Genomic DNA, 16519 nt, shown 5'->3' with positions numbered 1-16519 from the left:
CTAGGTGAGTATTTTAACCCAAACACGAGAACTAGAGTGAAATACAAAATATAGGGCTTATTGTAGCTTTGTTATTGACTAAGATCAGCTGTTTCATCAGTCAGGATCATTTGGGGATATACCTTTTCTGGTTCATTGCTATTTAAATGGAGATTCTCTACAAGTTCAAGTACATATAGCACGAAAACCACAAAACCGACCACACTGATTTTTTACACACTTAATTATCACATCCATATCTTTATGTTAAACCACTTTTTAAAGAAATATATCAACATAAAAATTATTTTCAACCATTTAAAGAATACCAATTTCTATGCGACATTCTAAATATAAACATTAAATATTTACTTTATTTTATGTATTACTAATCAATATGTGTTTGATTTAATGTACTCACCAAGTACCCAAAATAATGCATGCAAAATCATACGTTTCTACGTAGTACAGTTTTACTAATTGTACCTAAAGATAAAAAAAAAACTTTCAGAAAGCAAAATCAAAGCATAGTGTAGCCAAAACCTCGGTAGGGTTAGCTTTGTTTAATTATCGTTATCATAAGAAGCGTTCTAAAATTCTAAGTATCATATTTTCTTAATCTGGAAGAAACGAAGATTAATTAAAAAAAACTAATATTGATTATTTTTTACATAAAAGGTTCCGTCTCCCCATGCTCAATTATCAACAAAAACTCGGCTCAATTTCATGTTTATGAGATACCTAAAGCTAATAACCCAAATAAAAGTGAAGGGTGAGTGTAGAATGGTGATAGATGATTTGTGTAGCTTTGTTACTGACTAAGATCAGCTGTTTCAACAGTGAGGATCCATTTGTTCAAAGTCAGGAAACTAGATCAAGTTTCAAACCATCAAAAAGCTTCTGACTTTTCTCAGGATTGAACCAGCGACCTTTTGACTAGCAGTCAATTAACATAACTACTAAGACACTTCAGCACCTAGCCACAACTGTATCGTTCCTACCGAACAGTGTTTCAATAATTTTGTATGTTTAATTATACTAAATAAATCTAAATGAAATTGATTTGGAAACAACAAAAACAAAAACTTGTAAATTCTGTCGTCTGTGACAACATCGTTTTACCACATTTCCATCAAAGAACCGTCTTGTCACTTTCCTCGTTATCAACCACCTGCCTTATCCAACTCCGCCTGAATGCCTTGATTACTAGTTCCTGCCACAGTCATTAGTATTGTGCGTGCAAGCAAACGTGGATATGTAGTGTTTCAGTGTTGGTTTACACTACACACCTTTCATCGTAGAGTGTGACAGTTTACAGAATTATGCAAGACGATGCGGTACACAGTACGAAAAAGGTGGCTAGGAAGCTATTAGATTGGAAAAATGAATACTTCTTTGGGTTATTTTCTCGGTATGTTTGTTGAGTATTTTTCATGTTTAAGGATTTGTAATTACGTTTTAATGGGTTTAACTTTTGTTAAACATTTAGCTATTTAAAAAAAAATAGTTTCGATGTGTAGATATGTGGTTTTAATTGAAAATTTCAAACGGTTACTAATCCGTTTACCGGAGCAATGTTGAGATGTAGTTATTTTACGTTAAAATGGCTTCATATAAATTTAAAGCTATGGTCGTTTATATAATGTGATGTGTCGCTTATTTTGTATGAAAAAGAGAGCTAAATACTCAAAAAAGTTAATAGATGTTCCTTTCAAAAGTAATAAACTTTATAGTTATAAAACTAGTTTTACTATAGACAGTTTTACGGGAAGTGCACTTAAATTAAGTAATCTCTGCATTAATTAATCAATGTATATACGTGACGTGGATAGCCTGCTTACATGTTTATTTAGATTTATAGTATATTTCGTAGCTAGGCCGAAAATGAGGTTTTGCCGACTCGGGGACTTAGAACGATCGAGAGCTGGAAAATTATTTAGGTCCATGGTACAACCGCTATTTTTCACCACACTTTACCACGTTATAAAAGCTTTAGGAAAATATACCATTATGTCAGAATAATAAACAAATAGTCACTTCTTTAACTTATTTAAAATATTTGAGGATTAGCATAAAGATTATAACTTTAGAGCAAGAAATAATTCAAGCGGTACAAATTAAAACCGTTACATACTAGCATATAATATTACATACACTCTTTTAAAAAAGCGTTTCGGTTGCATTGCATGGTTTTTAATTGACTATGCTTGTAAATATGGGTTTCATCTAATAACTACCACTATTCACTACAATAATAATGCAGAAGAACAATGAACACAACTACAACTTTAAGGTTGTGTGGAAATTTGAGGAATTGGTGAAAATAATAATAAATAGTTGCTAGGCAGCTTTGAAAATATCACAAGTTTATTTCAATGCTATGGATACTGATTGTGTATTTAATATGCATTAATGTGTTGAGAAAGTAAGTGAACAGCTAATTTTTGGCCCTAAGGATGTAAAAACCTGCGTTGTCCCCCAAATCACGATGACAGCTATTATGGACAGCAAAACGTAGCTTTCGGCCTCTAATAAACGTTTGTAAAACGGCTAAAAACATCTTAGTGTGGTGGAAAATATGTTTTTTATAGTTTAATTCGCATTTCTTTGAATAAATTTATTATTAATTTTTTATTACTGTACTTAGATATTTCAAACTCTTGTATACGAGTTTTAGCGAGGGAAAACAGGTATCTCCTAATAGTCATCTGGTGCCTTAATCTTTATCCAATTTTTATCATAGGAAAACATATTTTAATGTACAGTTTTAAAATCATAAACGAATATTTTCGTCCAAGTAAAAAGAATCCTTAAAAAAGTATTCTTTTAGTTTTATCTATTACTGCTATAACTTAACTTGTTCCAATGTGGCAAATAACACTTTTATTCCTATATTTAAGACATATAAATTTTCGTTTCAGGCTAAATCGTTACCTTATCATATTCATATCGAAATAAAAGACAACATACGCCCCTTTGGAATTAATCTTTGAAACCTACAGTTGTATTGTTGTTCTCCGATCTCTTTAGGTTTTTAACTTATTGAAATGCTAACTGCTGAACCACCGGTTTAACCATGTAAAATAATTAAATCAAACATTGACACCTGAAATTAATTCAACTTGCAACAACTCAGTGTTAAAACTATTTTCTTATGTTATAAATCCAATCTTTCTCTTTTGCTTAAGTAACATTTTACTTTTAATTAGCTTTGTCTAACCTTGACGTCTCCATGACAGGATGACCGCAGTAGACGACAGCCGAGAAGCACATGGAACTCTCAACACAGGGTTCACACACGATGAGCCACGCAGGAAGGTGAGCATCAGCATGGATGCTGTTCACGCTGACGAGGAGCGGAAGAGAAAAATCAGCACCGGCAGCCATCTTGGTAAAAACCTCGGTCTTCATAACGGCGACCACAGTCACTTTGTAGGTTAGAAATATTCTCTTACAAATATTATCTGGCTATCACCGTAATATCACATAAAACACATAACAACTTGTTAAAAACTTCCCAAGTTGTAGTATTTAATAATTCAGGGAGTGAGTCGAGTGGTAAAGCGTGGAGCTTCGGATTCCGTGGGCCTGGGTGCAAATCCCGCCAATCACCAATGGATTCAATGTATAAGATATTACAGCAACCCTCTAAGACTAGCCTTGAGTGATGGGGAAAAAGTTCCAGGCTTTTTTTAATTTTGTTAAGGTATTTTAAGTGAATTCCATATATTAATTAAATACTAATAATGAAAAGAAACATTCACAAAACATATTGGTTTGACCGATTTTTACAAAAAAAAGTTAGAGTAACATCCTTTATCTATTCTAAAATATTCCACGACCGTAGATGAAAATAAAATGCTTTTCCAAATCATATTCTTTTTTGGCAATAGTTTACTTTTTCGATTTAATTTGAAAATAATAATATTCATATTTGTAAGGTTAGTTTTTTTTCATACAAATCAAGCAGACTTACCGGCAGACTTACTTGCATGTGTCTTCTTATTGCACAACATAAATGAAATTAAGCAGCACATACATGTTTTTTTTTATTTTATTAGTTTATAGTTTTGTAATTAACCATTCATTAAAAAGTATGTATTTGACTCGTTCATGCTGTGTATTATATGGTACGTATATAATTTTATTTATTAATTCAATAATAACACTTTTTTATTTGAGCAGTTGAGTTTTTTTTTACTAAAAGAGAATACCAAAAGATGAAGGTCATATATTTATGCTAAATGTTACAAAAGTAAGGAAATTGATAGTTTTATTTTTTATTGACAGATTTTTTATACGTGGAATGAAAATAAATAATACTGATTGTAAATAAATTTTCTAAAAATAATAAACACACAAATTCATTTCCAAAACGAAACATTTAGTATTTTTATAATTTATTTATTTTTTTAGAACACAGTAACACAAGTAGCAACACAGGCCAACTTAACTTGGACCACATACATCAGCAATACAATGCCAGGACTGAAGCGTAAGTACAACTGTTACATTTTCTTTTATTTAAGTAGCGGTTTTTACGAAATTAGAAATATTATGAAAAATGTTATGTTGATTCATAAAGTTCAACCCGTATTGTAAAACACCGAAGTAATACCGTTTTACTTTGTGAAGTAGTTTTCCTTGTTTATAATGCATGAAATTGACTAGATTATTAGAAAACCAGTATGGCGACAAATGAAACAGATAGGACAGTTGCGTTCCTTGAAGTGTGTATCTGGGCAACATATCATTGGTTTATGATGAATATGGCTCCATTTGTAAGTGTTAAGCCCAATTTTGGGGTTAGTGAAAAGCTCCATCAAATATCAAAAGCCTGAAGCGGTTTCACTGTACAGTGGATTTGATACATATAATAACTGTGTGATAGAACCACAGTATTCAAACCAGACAGATGAGGAAAATAAATATATATGTATGTATATGTATCGATACACTCCACTGGTGTCTAGCACTAGTGCTGGTGCTGGTGTCTAGGTCATGCCCCTTCTCGCCCCGTGTCTTATGCAATAGGAATTTCCGCAGTGCTCGCCGTTCGGGCTCTTCCTTGCTCACGAGTATATTTCTGGCACAACACGCCAAAACTGAAAGCGCACGGTTGTCCTATAAGCGTGTTTCCTCTCTTACTTATCTGTTATTGTACTGAATTAATGCCATTAACTAAATCATTTCGGACAGTTCCTGGTGGTACCTGTTGTGCGCCAAGTGTCGTCAGAAGGAGACAGGTCCTGGTTGGGAGCCCAGCTTCTGGCAGATGTTCTGTCCCTACCCCTTCTGTCCCACCTACCGCCACGTGGCCCGGTGCTTCGCCCTCTTCCTTCTGGTCATGCTGGCCTGGGGCGTCGTCTACTCCGTGATGGGCTCCGACGCAGCACCTGGAGGTCCTCTGTTTGCCATGGCCATGCTCGTCATCTCTGCCCACTTCGGAGGTTACTTCTTCAGACTTATCAACTTGCCTGGACTGGCTGGCATGCTTGCTGTGGGAGTGATCTACCAGAACATGGGGCTGGTGGATATTCATGGGCCTTATCTCAAAGTTTCGTCAGTTCTGAGGTAATAGTTTGTTTTAATTTATTTTTTTTTTTATTTAAAACTTTCAAAATAATGTATTAACATTAAAGTTATTATTTGGTATTTATCTGAATCCTGTTTATATCTCTGAGATGTTTATATCCATTTGCTTACAGATTTATTCAGCAGTTATCACAATTTATAATAATTTGTATAAATATACAAAACTATATTCGTTATATTTAAAGTCATTTTCTGGATAAAATTTTTGTTCACAACACTAAAATACAAGAAGAACAGTTTAGATTGCTGTACTATGCTATTAAAATGTGCAAACGGTCCTTGGTATCATGTTGAAAGGCAGATATGCAGGAATATATTGATTACAAAATAAAGTAATGTGAAAATAAGAGTTTTTTTTATGTTTTTATTATATTTTAAAAGTTTAAAATAAAGTAACGGTTTGCAGAAATGCTATTGACTGCGATGTAGGTAAGATTTAAAAGTTGACTATCCATTATAAGAGTTAAATAAGAGTTTTTATGGGATTTGTTTATGCTTTTTTGAAATTTTAAAAGTTCAAAATTAAGTAAGGGCTTGCAAAAATTTTATTGACTGCGATGTAGGTAAGATAAAAAATTCGACTATCCATTATAAATTCCTCAGAAGGACTATATAACTTGTCAAGTATATGTTTTAGGTCATGGAACCTAAAACAATAGAAACGTTTTAATAATACAAAAAGAAACAGATTTTTTAGACTTTTATGATAAAATGTGTGAAAAATATATAAACGTTTTTATCCAAATCCATTAATCATTTCGAGAAAATTTATTAATTATTCTGTAGATAATTTTATACTTTTTTAATGTTAAATTAATTTTGTGGCTTGTTTAATCAATATTGCGGCAAAGGCATTGAAACGGGTTTTATGCCGGAAATTGTAAGTCTTTGACGTTGGACTCTAACAAAGTGAATAAGACGTGTAAATTAAACTCTTCACTGAAGTAATTTCCCTTCATCATATCAAACTTCATCAAACAATCTTTAAAAAAAGTAATTAATTTCCTAAATAATCTATATATATATATATAAAATCCAATGTATGTTTGTTTTTATGTTTGTTTGGTTGTTTTTTGTCCTATATGGACTCCGAAACCTAATGAAACTTTCAGGCATTATTAAACATTATTCAAGGATGGTTTGTGTGAAGTTTGGTGCAGATCCACCAATTGATTCTGTGGTGTTCAATAGCATTAAAAAGTTAATAGGTTTACCAACAGGGTGCAGCACAATTTTTTTTTATTATTTATGACAATTGCTAATTTGCAACCAAAAGGTGAATTAGCGTAGCAAACGAACTTCGACCAGGACGTGATTGAGCCATGCGATCGAGCTCTTCTTGAAAATGAACGAGCATGTGACATAAAACCACATAGGACAGGACGACGTCTGTCGGGCCAGCTAGTATGGATATGAAATATGATGAATATGTTAGTTAATATTATCGTATATCCTGGGCATTTTAAGTAATTATAATTTGAGGGGAGCTAAGGAAATTAGTTGCGTGTCATTCATCAATAAAACCACTCAAGTCAAATCAGTTGATTAAATAACCTATCCAACAACAATACCTTAATTTAATTCACCATCGAAACATTTGGAATACTACTTTTAATGTTTAATTGGAAATGGTATAATGCACTAAGTTAAACATCAACTAAAGAGATTAATCTAGCCATCGCTGTAATGTTAATGGACTAATATGTCTGGCTCAATGTTTAAACGTCCACGCTTTGTTATAAATGGTAATGTTTAGCTGGATTTATATCAACCACTGAGGGTTATGAGTTTGTAACTGAAAACAACTCTGTCTAATTACAAGTAACATTTATCTTGACAAATTTACTTCTACTAGAGCTTTGAGTGTGAATTTTTTTGAATGTGCTTTAAATTAGTAATTTGTTTGATTTATTCAAATTCAGAATCATAGAAAGCCAATTCTTAGGTTATGGATACACTAGCACAAATGCAATTTGAAAAGGTTAGAACTATTGTGTTATAAAAGAACTACAAATACCGTGTTAAAAATATCTTGGTGTTATAATATATGAAAAATAAATAACGTTGAGTTACACGCTTTAAGACATTGAAATGAAAAAAAATATATAAAGTTAAGATCATGCCTGGAAATACTATGGATTAGTAACATCGTAGGGAATTTATTGAAAATAGGACCTCAGGTGTAGTATTTAGCTCTGTAAACGTCCACACACACACACATTGATTAGAAAAAAAAAATCCAGGGGAACCCAATACGAAAGGTCTTTCTCAAAACTCAACCTCGATGATTTCAAACAATACGTTCTCTATATACTTTGTATAAGGGGAGAAAGTAAAAATTAGAACGAGACTAATTCATTGAATCAACAGGAGGATTGCCCTGGTGCTTATCTTGACCAAGGCCGGACTTGACCTTGACCCTGGGGCAATGAAGCGTCTCTTCGGGACCATCCTGCGGCTAGGTCTGGTCCCTTGGTGTGTGGAAGCGGGTATAGTCTACCTAGCTTGTCATTTCATCCTTGGACTACCAGGCATGTGGGCATTGCTGACTGGGTAAGTGTGGCGTCATAAAAAACAAGTAATTTTTTTTTAAGTCTTAGGAAAATCTGAGTAGTTTCTATGTTTAAAAAATGACATGAATCATCAGTAATTGATATCCTGTAAGAAACAGGTTTTATACTATAGTAAGTTGTGTATTTTACAGGATACAGAGTCTTATGCTTATTAATAAAGTGCATTCCATACTAGTAGGTGTGTAATTTATTTTAGACTTAACTTTGCTGTTGTCTGAGCACTTGTAGGTAGGATGTTTATGTCACGCTATGGGTTTCACCAGATGTTGTGGCATATAATATAATTTAAGTTTGATGCTGGGATAGCAATAAAAAATATGTACTGTATTATTATACTCAACATTTTTCAGTATATTGGTACATTGTGTGATGACGTCATGCAAAGATGTACTAAGAATTTTACCTTGTTGATTTTCCCATTCTTTTAGAGTTGCTAAAGACACTATGATATGTTTCTGTTTCGTATTCGAGGTTTGATAAAAATTGTTTATTTATTTCCAATATTTAAACCTAAATAGTAGTTCATAAATTAAAAGACCAGTAATGAAAGAATTGTTCGCATTAGAGTATTAAAGCTTTCAGCAAAAATTTCACTGAAATAAGACAAATACATTTACAGTAACTACATAAGCTACAATTAATAAATCACGCATTAAATCCAGCTGTAGATTTACTACAAAATCAGTAGGTATGTGCCTATATCAGACTTATACAATAATATAGCATGGTGTAAGCAGAATGGGTATAAGATTAAAATAACATTATACGTTATTTATTATGTTTGGAGGGGTTTCGTACTATTTGAATACGACAACTGGTCGGGCTGATTATAATGGTTCTAGTATTCAAAGCGTGTTTTGTAATCTGTATAAACTATCACTCTCTGAATTTGCAATGCTTATCATATACTATAAATGCCAATATAAATCCTATTAAATTTTATAATGATAAAATAATTATTTTTGATCACAAAGTATATGTTTTATCCTACAGTCAAATCAGAAACCTGGTTTAATTTGTATTTAATGTGGTCACGTTTGAGGGGGTGGATTTAATCAAAATGTATATAAATTTCTCAAAGACTCAGTTAATTTTATAATCACGTCAGATGGTAACATAGGTTGCAAAGTCACCAAAACAATAAAAAAGTAAAATTAAAAATATCCTATAAATAAAGCGGGTACAAGTGAATATTTAATAATATCCAGGGGATGGAAAGGAATGCCATCTTCATATAATAGTATTTTTTTTTATAAGTTAAACTGTTTATTTTTGTATGCTACGGTTTATTTAAAAACTATGCATAAAAATACCAAAAAATACAAAGTTAAGACACAAAAAGAAAATTTTACTTTCTAATTGACAACAAATAATTGTAAATTGCTCTCTTAGCTAAAAGCCATAATTATAAACCTAGTTTACTTACACACAACATTTTGGACCTTAGTATAAACTATTTTTGGCGTAGCAAGCTGGTCTAGTGGTTAGAGCGTGGGAATCCGGTTCCTGGGTTCCCGGGTTCAAATCCCGCCAAATCAGCAATGGATTTTATCTAAGTGACAATGCCGTAACCCCTAGGTCTAGCCCGTAGTAATGTGAAAAACGATCCCGGGCTTGTGCCTAACGTCCTAGGAAAAAAGTTATAAACTATTTTTGGTATTTTATAACATTATAGTTGCAAATAGCAATTATGGATTGTACCAATCCAAACAAAACAGTTTGGCTATTTGTTCAGCCTAATTTAGCTTGAGATTATTTAGTTACTTATCACCTCATTGTGTTCCAGAGTGGTGGTAGCTGCCGTGTCTCCAGCCGTAGTTGTACCGTGTTTGTTCCGTATCCGTAGCAAGGGCTACGGTGTAGCTAAGGGAATCCCTACCGTTGTTATTGCCGTTTCTGGCATAGACGACGCTGCGTCCGTAGCCGCCTTTGGTATTCTGCAAGGCCTCATGTTTTCAGAGCGTAAGCGTTTTACTAAAGTTTGTGGAGTTAACTATATTGAAATTGTCTTTAGCTCTAAACACGAGCCATAGAGATTTTATGACCTTTTTCTTGTTGAAGGAATATTAAATGCATTAAACTACGCGCTGTTGGCGCTTGTTACTTTAAAACGATTTGTTGAATCAGGAAAATACTTTAGTATAAACATTCACACTTTCAACTAGATACCTATCGTTCAGGAAGAGCTTCACCTTTTCATCGTGTTTTAAATGCAGCTATTGTTAGCCTATTATAGTTTTACATCATTGTAAACAGTGTAATTAATTTGATTTAATTTCAACTAAATCAAATAAAGTATTATGTTAAATCAAAAATCTATTTAAGAGCTACTGCAATTGCCAGCAAGCGTTAAGTATTATTGATTTCAAAAAATCATAATTAGCCAAATCAACCATATAGTTAAATTATTAGTTTAAATGTAGGAATTGTTACGTTAAAAATTAGTTTTAATTTAAAGTAAAATATTTTTGTTTTGAATATTTACTGATAACACAAAAAAATTAATACATATTTGACCAAATGTTACTATGTAGCTAATTAGTATTATATGGTTAAATACCTTATAAAATAAAATAAAGCTAAACATGAATCAATAAAAACTGAAACGACAGTTTACCTAAGGATAGTTAAAATGAATTGAAGATAGTTAGATGGTACAAATATAGTTATAGAGAACATTTCTTCAACATAAATCATCAAATATTTACCATGTGAATTCAGCAACTTTAAGATAAATATGATAATAAAGTTCAAATTAAATCCGTGAGATTTAACTGTGTAAGTGACACTAATGTAAGTGACTTTTGCAAATAGTGTATACATTTGTTGTATTGTGGTTTTCTATTTTACAGATTCGGCAATGTATAACGTCATCTTGGGAATGGCCTCTGTGTTTTGTGGTGTGGGTTTCGGAATATTTTGGGGACTGCTTCTAAAATACATTCCTGAGAAAGGTGATGTAAGTAAACAATGTTTTAAGTGAATTCTGGAATATTCGTTATTTAAGTCCAGAGATGGATTCTATTTACAATCTAACTGTAATGAAAAATTAAGTGCTTGATTATTATATGACAGTGAAATATTTTACCTAAAATCTAGGGATAGAAACTAAATTTCCTGGTTATATATTGCTTCATCGGTTGGGAAAGAGATTAGTTTAAAAATAAATGTTTAGATTTTGAAAAATCCATAAATTTATTTGACGATAAAAAATTTATTTTTACATAATTGTTAATCTTTTGAAATATTGTTCACCTGTGTTAAGCCAAATTATGGTATGCCGAAAACTTTTTAATTGATTTATAGGAACACCCAGACTTATTAACTGCCAACTTTACAATATATTTGCATTCTAACGTTATATTATTTTTATGGTTCTAATGTTATTCCAGTCTAGTTATTATCAAGATAATGTTATACATTTCATATATTTATTACCAAGAAAATATTACGCCTATAAGTTTCATAAATCTATTAAATCAGTTTTATTTAAAAATTACAAGCGTCTGTTCCTACTTAAAATACTTTCTTTCTTATAAATATTATTGTAAAATAACAAATTCATCCTACCATAAGCTTTACGATTTTGGAATATAAATTTATTCACAAACTCAGACATTTGCAAAATATCATAATAACCGCTATAGGCCAAAATATAATTACAAAATAGTATGTAGAATGTCTATAGACTTTGGTTATGCTATAGATAACAACGGAATGCATATAATTATATGATTACTGATCAATGCACTATTATTTTAGCCGTTCGTTGTGCCTATGAGGATTCTGCTGCTCCTGTGCGGAGGACTTATCTCCGTGTTTGGAAGTGAATTGATAGAACTGGAGGGTGCGGGGCCCCTGGCAGTGGTGGCAGCCTCCTTCATTGCCTCCTGGATTTGGTCAACGCAAGGCTGGCACATAGAGGATGTAAGGTTGAATCTAAATATTTTACGGAGGTTATACATTTATTGATCATATAAACAAATACTTTTTCCTACAGTTTCCTAACAAAATGGGCTTCCTTGCGTTGATTAGCACGCAAAGTTGCAAATTACTGCATTTACTTACTTTTCCCACACTCATTTGTTTTGTCGCACTACAGTATTCCAACCAAACGACAGAAAAAGATATTACGACTTTTATCAGCCGGTGCAGCGTTTTCCATTTCGTTCATCGCATAGGATTTAGGATTTAGCCATTGACTATTATTTAACCTAACTGAAAAACGGGTTGTATAGTGCTTTAAATACTAACTATTTATAAGCTTTATAGAAACTGTAGGAAAATATTATGTGTAACGTGAGTGCAAAGTGCCTTGCTGCACTCAAGAAACTTTCCACACTCGCCTGTGGCTCATGTGTAATAATTTCTCTTATGTGCAGTTAACTGCCACTTCGCACACGACTTACACAAATAACTATTGAGGTGAACATTTTTTTGCTGAGGAAGTAAGTTAGTTAGCTGATTCAAACTCTATTCCTTTATCAAAATGGACTACGAAATGGGAACTGATGAAACCATTGATTACAAGCAAATAGGATAATTTAGTATAACTTCGAAATTCTACTTTTATATATAAAAAATAATAAACGTTCCAATAAGAACAAAACTCAATTTTTTTTAAATTATTTCGACACAGTATTGGATGAAATGTTAATAGTACTACACAAATTTAAAGTATTTCAGAAAACATCCATGTAATATATCAAAATACATATATGCCATATGTAATATATAAAAATGTGTAATTTATAAAATAATGTAACATATAAATAATTTCATGTATTATGCTGCTTTACTTTGCATGCAAGTAAAGTGCTTGGTAAATCCCGAATTCTATAGTAATAGTCTTATAATAATATACAATTGAAAATGGTGCTAATATGATGTTATTTTCAGAACCCTGTCGTGACTGCGTTTGATATTTTCTGGATGGTGTTTGAGCCAATTCTTTTCTCATTGACTGGAACCCAGATTCGTATAAGGGAGATTGATACTCATATATTTATAATAGCCACTGCCACTTTAGCTGCTTCCTGCATCGTAAGTCATGTTTGTATAATAATAGGTTATTACGATAAATAAAATGGTATTTACCGAGTAAGCGTTTTTCAGGTACAACTCTACATTTCAAAACAACTTTTTTCATCATTAAATATAAACTTTATAAAACACACTCTATAAAACGATGAAATAAAAAAGCTTACATTTAAGAAGTGTTTGAGAGTCATATACAAACAATGTGATTTCAATACCAACCATATTGCACGAAACAACATGTCCCATCTTCTTACCTGAATATTGCAAATATTTCATTTTGTTTGTTGATTGAATAAAGTATATGTTTAAAGAAAATAAAATCAAAATAATTTTTATTTATGGAATCGGACAGCCTTAACTATTTAAGTTTGTCAATTTCGTTTGCATATCTTTATTATTTGTTGTAGAATAATTATAGTTGAAGTTTACATTTATTTCGTAAATAATGGCAATAATTTCCATCATATTTTTCTTTTGCAAATTTACTAAGTTTTTGAATATGAATATTTATATTAATTGCCATAATGTCTATTTTTTAGTTGCGGCAAATGGCTACAGTCGTAGTAGCGTTCGGGACAAATTTGAATTTCAAAGAGAAGATATTCGTCGCGTTGTCTTGGATGGCTAAAGCTTCAGTGCAGGTAATGTTTATAGTTTTAAAGAATACGTTGTATTTTACTATAGAATTTATTAGTCTCTTCTTGTCACAACATTTCCTAACTTTAGAATTTAGGTTAATTGTCATTGTTTAAGGCATGTAATTTGTATTGCTCTATTCTCTTTCAGTTTGTTTCTTACTCTTGACCGAACACTTACGGTGTAAAGTATTTTTTTATTTTTATTTTTTTATTAAACCCAATATAAATGTATATTAAATTAACAACGATTCGTCAAAACAGGCCTATATTCATTTATCATAAATACGGTATAAAACTATATATTTGTATAGGAATATATGTTACGCCAGTAAACAAATATGTCCATGATGTTGCACAGGAAATGGGTTTGTTTGACAATATGACTCGTAAAAGAAAATTACTTTTAAGAAATACAGTATAATCACAATATGCACATGTTACGAGTTTATCGTATGATTCACATAAAGTGGTGTTAGCAATTTAAAAGAAATACAAACAAAGTTAATAGGACAAAGTAATGAAGTTGGTGGCTCAGTCGGTAGCTTAACGGACACGAGCCACGGGCCCAAAGAAACGATATCGTGGGTTCGGGACCTGGTACCTGCCACTACTTGTTATCAATATAGTTCACTATTAGGCCTCATTGGCGGAAAAAAATGAAAGAAAAAGAAGCATCCAGCCTCTAGAAAAACTAAACAAACAGATAATACAAATTTAAATTATTAAAATAAACCAATTTTAGTGTCAATTATTATTGACTATTAAAATTGCTGTAATTGATTTTACTCTCTCTAGTAAATGAGACTCTATATTAATAAAACTGCAAAAATAGGGCATCTTGATTATTTATTCACCCTGATTTTTATTCAGCTTAAAATAGTGAATCACTGAATGGTTAAAATATGATGACGTTATATTACTTAGGGTTAAAATATAAACATAAAACTTATACCTTAACGTACATAGTTAAAAGCTGTTATTATAGTTAACAGTTAACTTGTAGCTTAGATAAGAGAAACTATTCTAAATACATGTTTGCACCTATTTTTTAGGCTGCTTTAGCCCCAGTGGCGCTAAGTATGGTTGTGGAGATGGGCAAGAAGCCTGGTTCCGAGGAGTATGAGAGTGCCAAGGTCATGCTAATGTTTTGTGTGTTATCCATTGCACTGACAGCTCCTCTGGGTGCTATACTTATCATGCTTACAGGTAAATTAATTTATTGAAGTGTCAAGTATTTGTAGCTGACATATCAAAATAATTCACTCATAAATTAACTTAATATAACTCTCAATCACTATATTTTGGAGATTTCTTTCGTATTTTTTCTAATTAATATCTTAGTTGGAAATACTATTTTGAAAACACTCTCAGCATTTAGTTTGAAATAATTTTTGAACAACATAAACAGTATATCTTTGTTATTCTTGATTAATTAAACCTCAGTAGTCTGATATAGAAACGCTAAAAACTTATTATATATTTTTTTTACCATAATAAGTGAGAATTGAGATTTTTACCATAGTACCAAAGTGAGAAGAGTGCGTGAAACCAAGTAAATTCAGGAATCAACTACTTTGCGTGAAATAGTCAGTGCAATTAAGCCCACTTTGCAATGAAAATATGCAAGAAAACATCTCCAGATAAATGCAGGAACAATGAATTTCAAACTAATTTTGTTTTGTGGTTAATACCGTTTAACCAATTGTTAAATTCAATATGAAAATTGACATCAGCAAAGAGAACCCAATCAAACAACTCAATCAAACTTTACTTCAATATTAGCCAACATGATTGGAGTGTCTTAATTTTGTTTCAGGCACCAAACTTTTGACAAAGACTGTAGCAGGTCCTCCAGCTGGTTGGCGCCACAGCGCAAGACCTTCTCTTCGTGACATAACCGTCATAGACCAAGGAAATGACGAAGATGACATAGAGAGAAGGTCAATGTCCTCTAGGCACCATTCGCCTCATGCGGTTCGAAGACCCGTGCCTAACCTAGTAGTTACCCACCAGCCCTAGAGTAGGGCGGAAACGTCTGGCAATTTACGGGAAGACATGGTTGACTACGGTTACCTACTATTTAGTATTCCTAGGATGTCCTAGCATTGTTAAGTTGGTTCATGGGCCTTAAGAAAGAGTACAAAATTTCAAACTAAAATTGCTGAATACTTAAATATGTTTATTATAATTATGGAAATACTTAGTGAGAAATGGTGTAAATAAGGGAAAATAAATTTAGTTAACTTGCAATGCTATTAACTTTTTTCTAATTTTAGTAAAATTTTGGAATATATGTTCAATTAAACCATACTGTTTTTTAATCGTTTTTTTCTATGAATAACTTTAATATCTGATTCTTATATTTTTGCTCCAACACCAACCGTATATGAGTAAAAAAACAACACTTGTTAAATTTGTGTTCTGTTGTGTATTACCTATTATTGTTTTGTGTATAAAACTATAGTTTGATTTACACAATTTTAGATGAATTAAGACGATTTAATTTCTAGAGAATTTAAACTTTCAAAATCCATATCAGGTATATATAATATTTTATGATTGATATTGGTTTTGTTTTCATTGCGTTACTGTTTAAAATATATGAGATTGATAAAAACTTTAACATAAAGATTCTAACAATTCATATTAAAATAATAGAATATGTGTGTAACGTTTCAATTGAGTAAATTGGAA

At 31.8% G+C, this 16519-nt stretch overlaps 1 protein-coding gene across 3 annotated transcripts in view; it reads left to right on the top strand.

Moving 5' to 3' along the window:
• The window catches only part of LOC129000797 (sodium/hydrogen exchanger 9B2-like), a 31734-nt gene extending 15536 nt beyond the window's left edge, over nucleotides 1-16198 (top strand). The window contains exons 1-12 of one of the 3 annotated variants that reach the window (XM_054427805.1): nucleotides 1291-1390; nucleotides 3219-3370; nucleotides 4396-4474; nucleotides 5179-5553; nucleotides 7945-8127; nucleotides 9934-10109; nucleotides 11000-11106; nucleotides 11910-12074; nucleotides 13047-13190; nucleotides 13727-13828; nucleotides 14878-15031; nucleotides 15642-16198. In XM_054427805.1, the coding sequence (XP_054283780.1) occupies nucleotides 1302-1390; nucleotides 3219-3370; nucleotides 4396-4474; nucleotides 5179-5553; nucleotides 7945-8127; nucleotides 9934-10109; nucleotides 11000-11106; nucleotides 11910-12074; nucleotides 13047-13190; nucleotides 13727-13828; nucleotides 14878-15031; nucleotides 15642-15844 (1929 nt within the window). In that variant the 5' untranslated portion in view covers nucleotides 1291-1301 and the 3' untranslated portion in view covers nucleotides 15845-16198. Of the gene's footprint in view, nucleotides 1-1290; nucleotides 1391-3218; nucleotides 3416-4395; nucleotides 4475-5178; nucleotides 5554-7944; nucleotides 8128-9933; nucleotides 10110-10999; nucleotides 11107-11909; nucleotides 12075-13046; nucleotides 13191-13726; nucleotides 13829-14877; nucleotides 15032-15641 lie in introns of those variants that run through there. The other 2 variants (XM_054427804.1, XM_054427806.1) reach the window with 2 other exon arrangements.
• Nucleotides 16199-16519: the final 321 nt, after the last annotated feature.

Source organism: Macrosteles quadrilineatus, unplaced genomic scaffold, assembly GCF_028750875.1.
Source record: "Macrosteles quadrilineatus isolate MER2022 unplaced genomic scaffold, UCM_ALF_1.0 Scaffold_8__2_contigs__length_117827958, whole genome shotgun sequence".
Classification (NCBI taxonomy): Eukaryota; Metazoa; Arthropoda; class Insecta; order Hemiptera; family Cicadellidae; genus Macrosteles; species Macrosteles quadrilineatus.
Note: the sequence above shows the minus strand (reverse complement) of the source record. Positions and strands in the feature narration are given on the sequence as shown.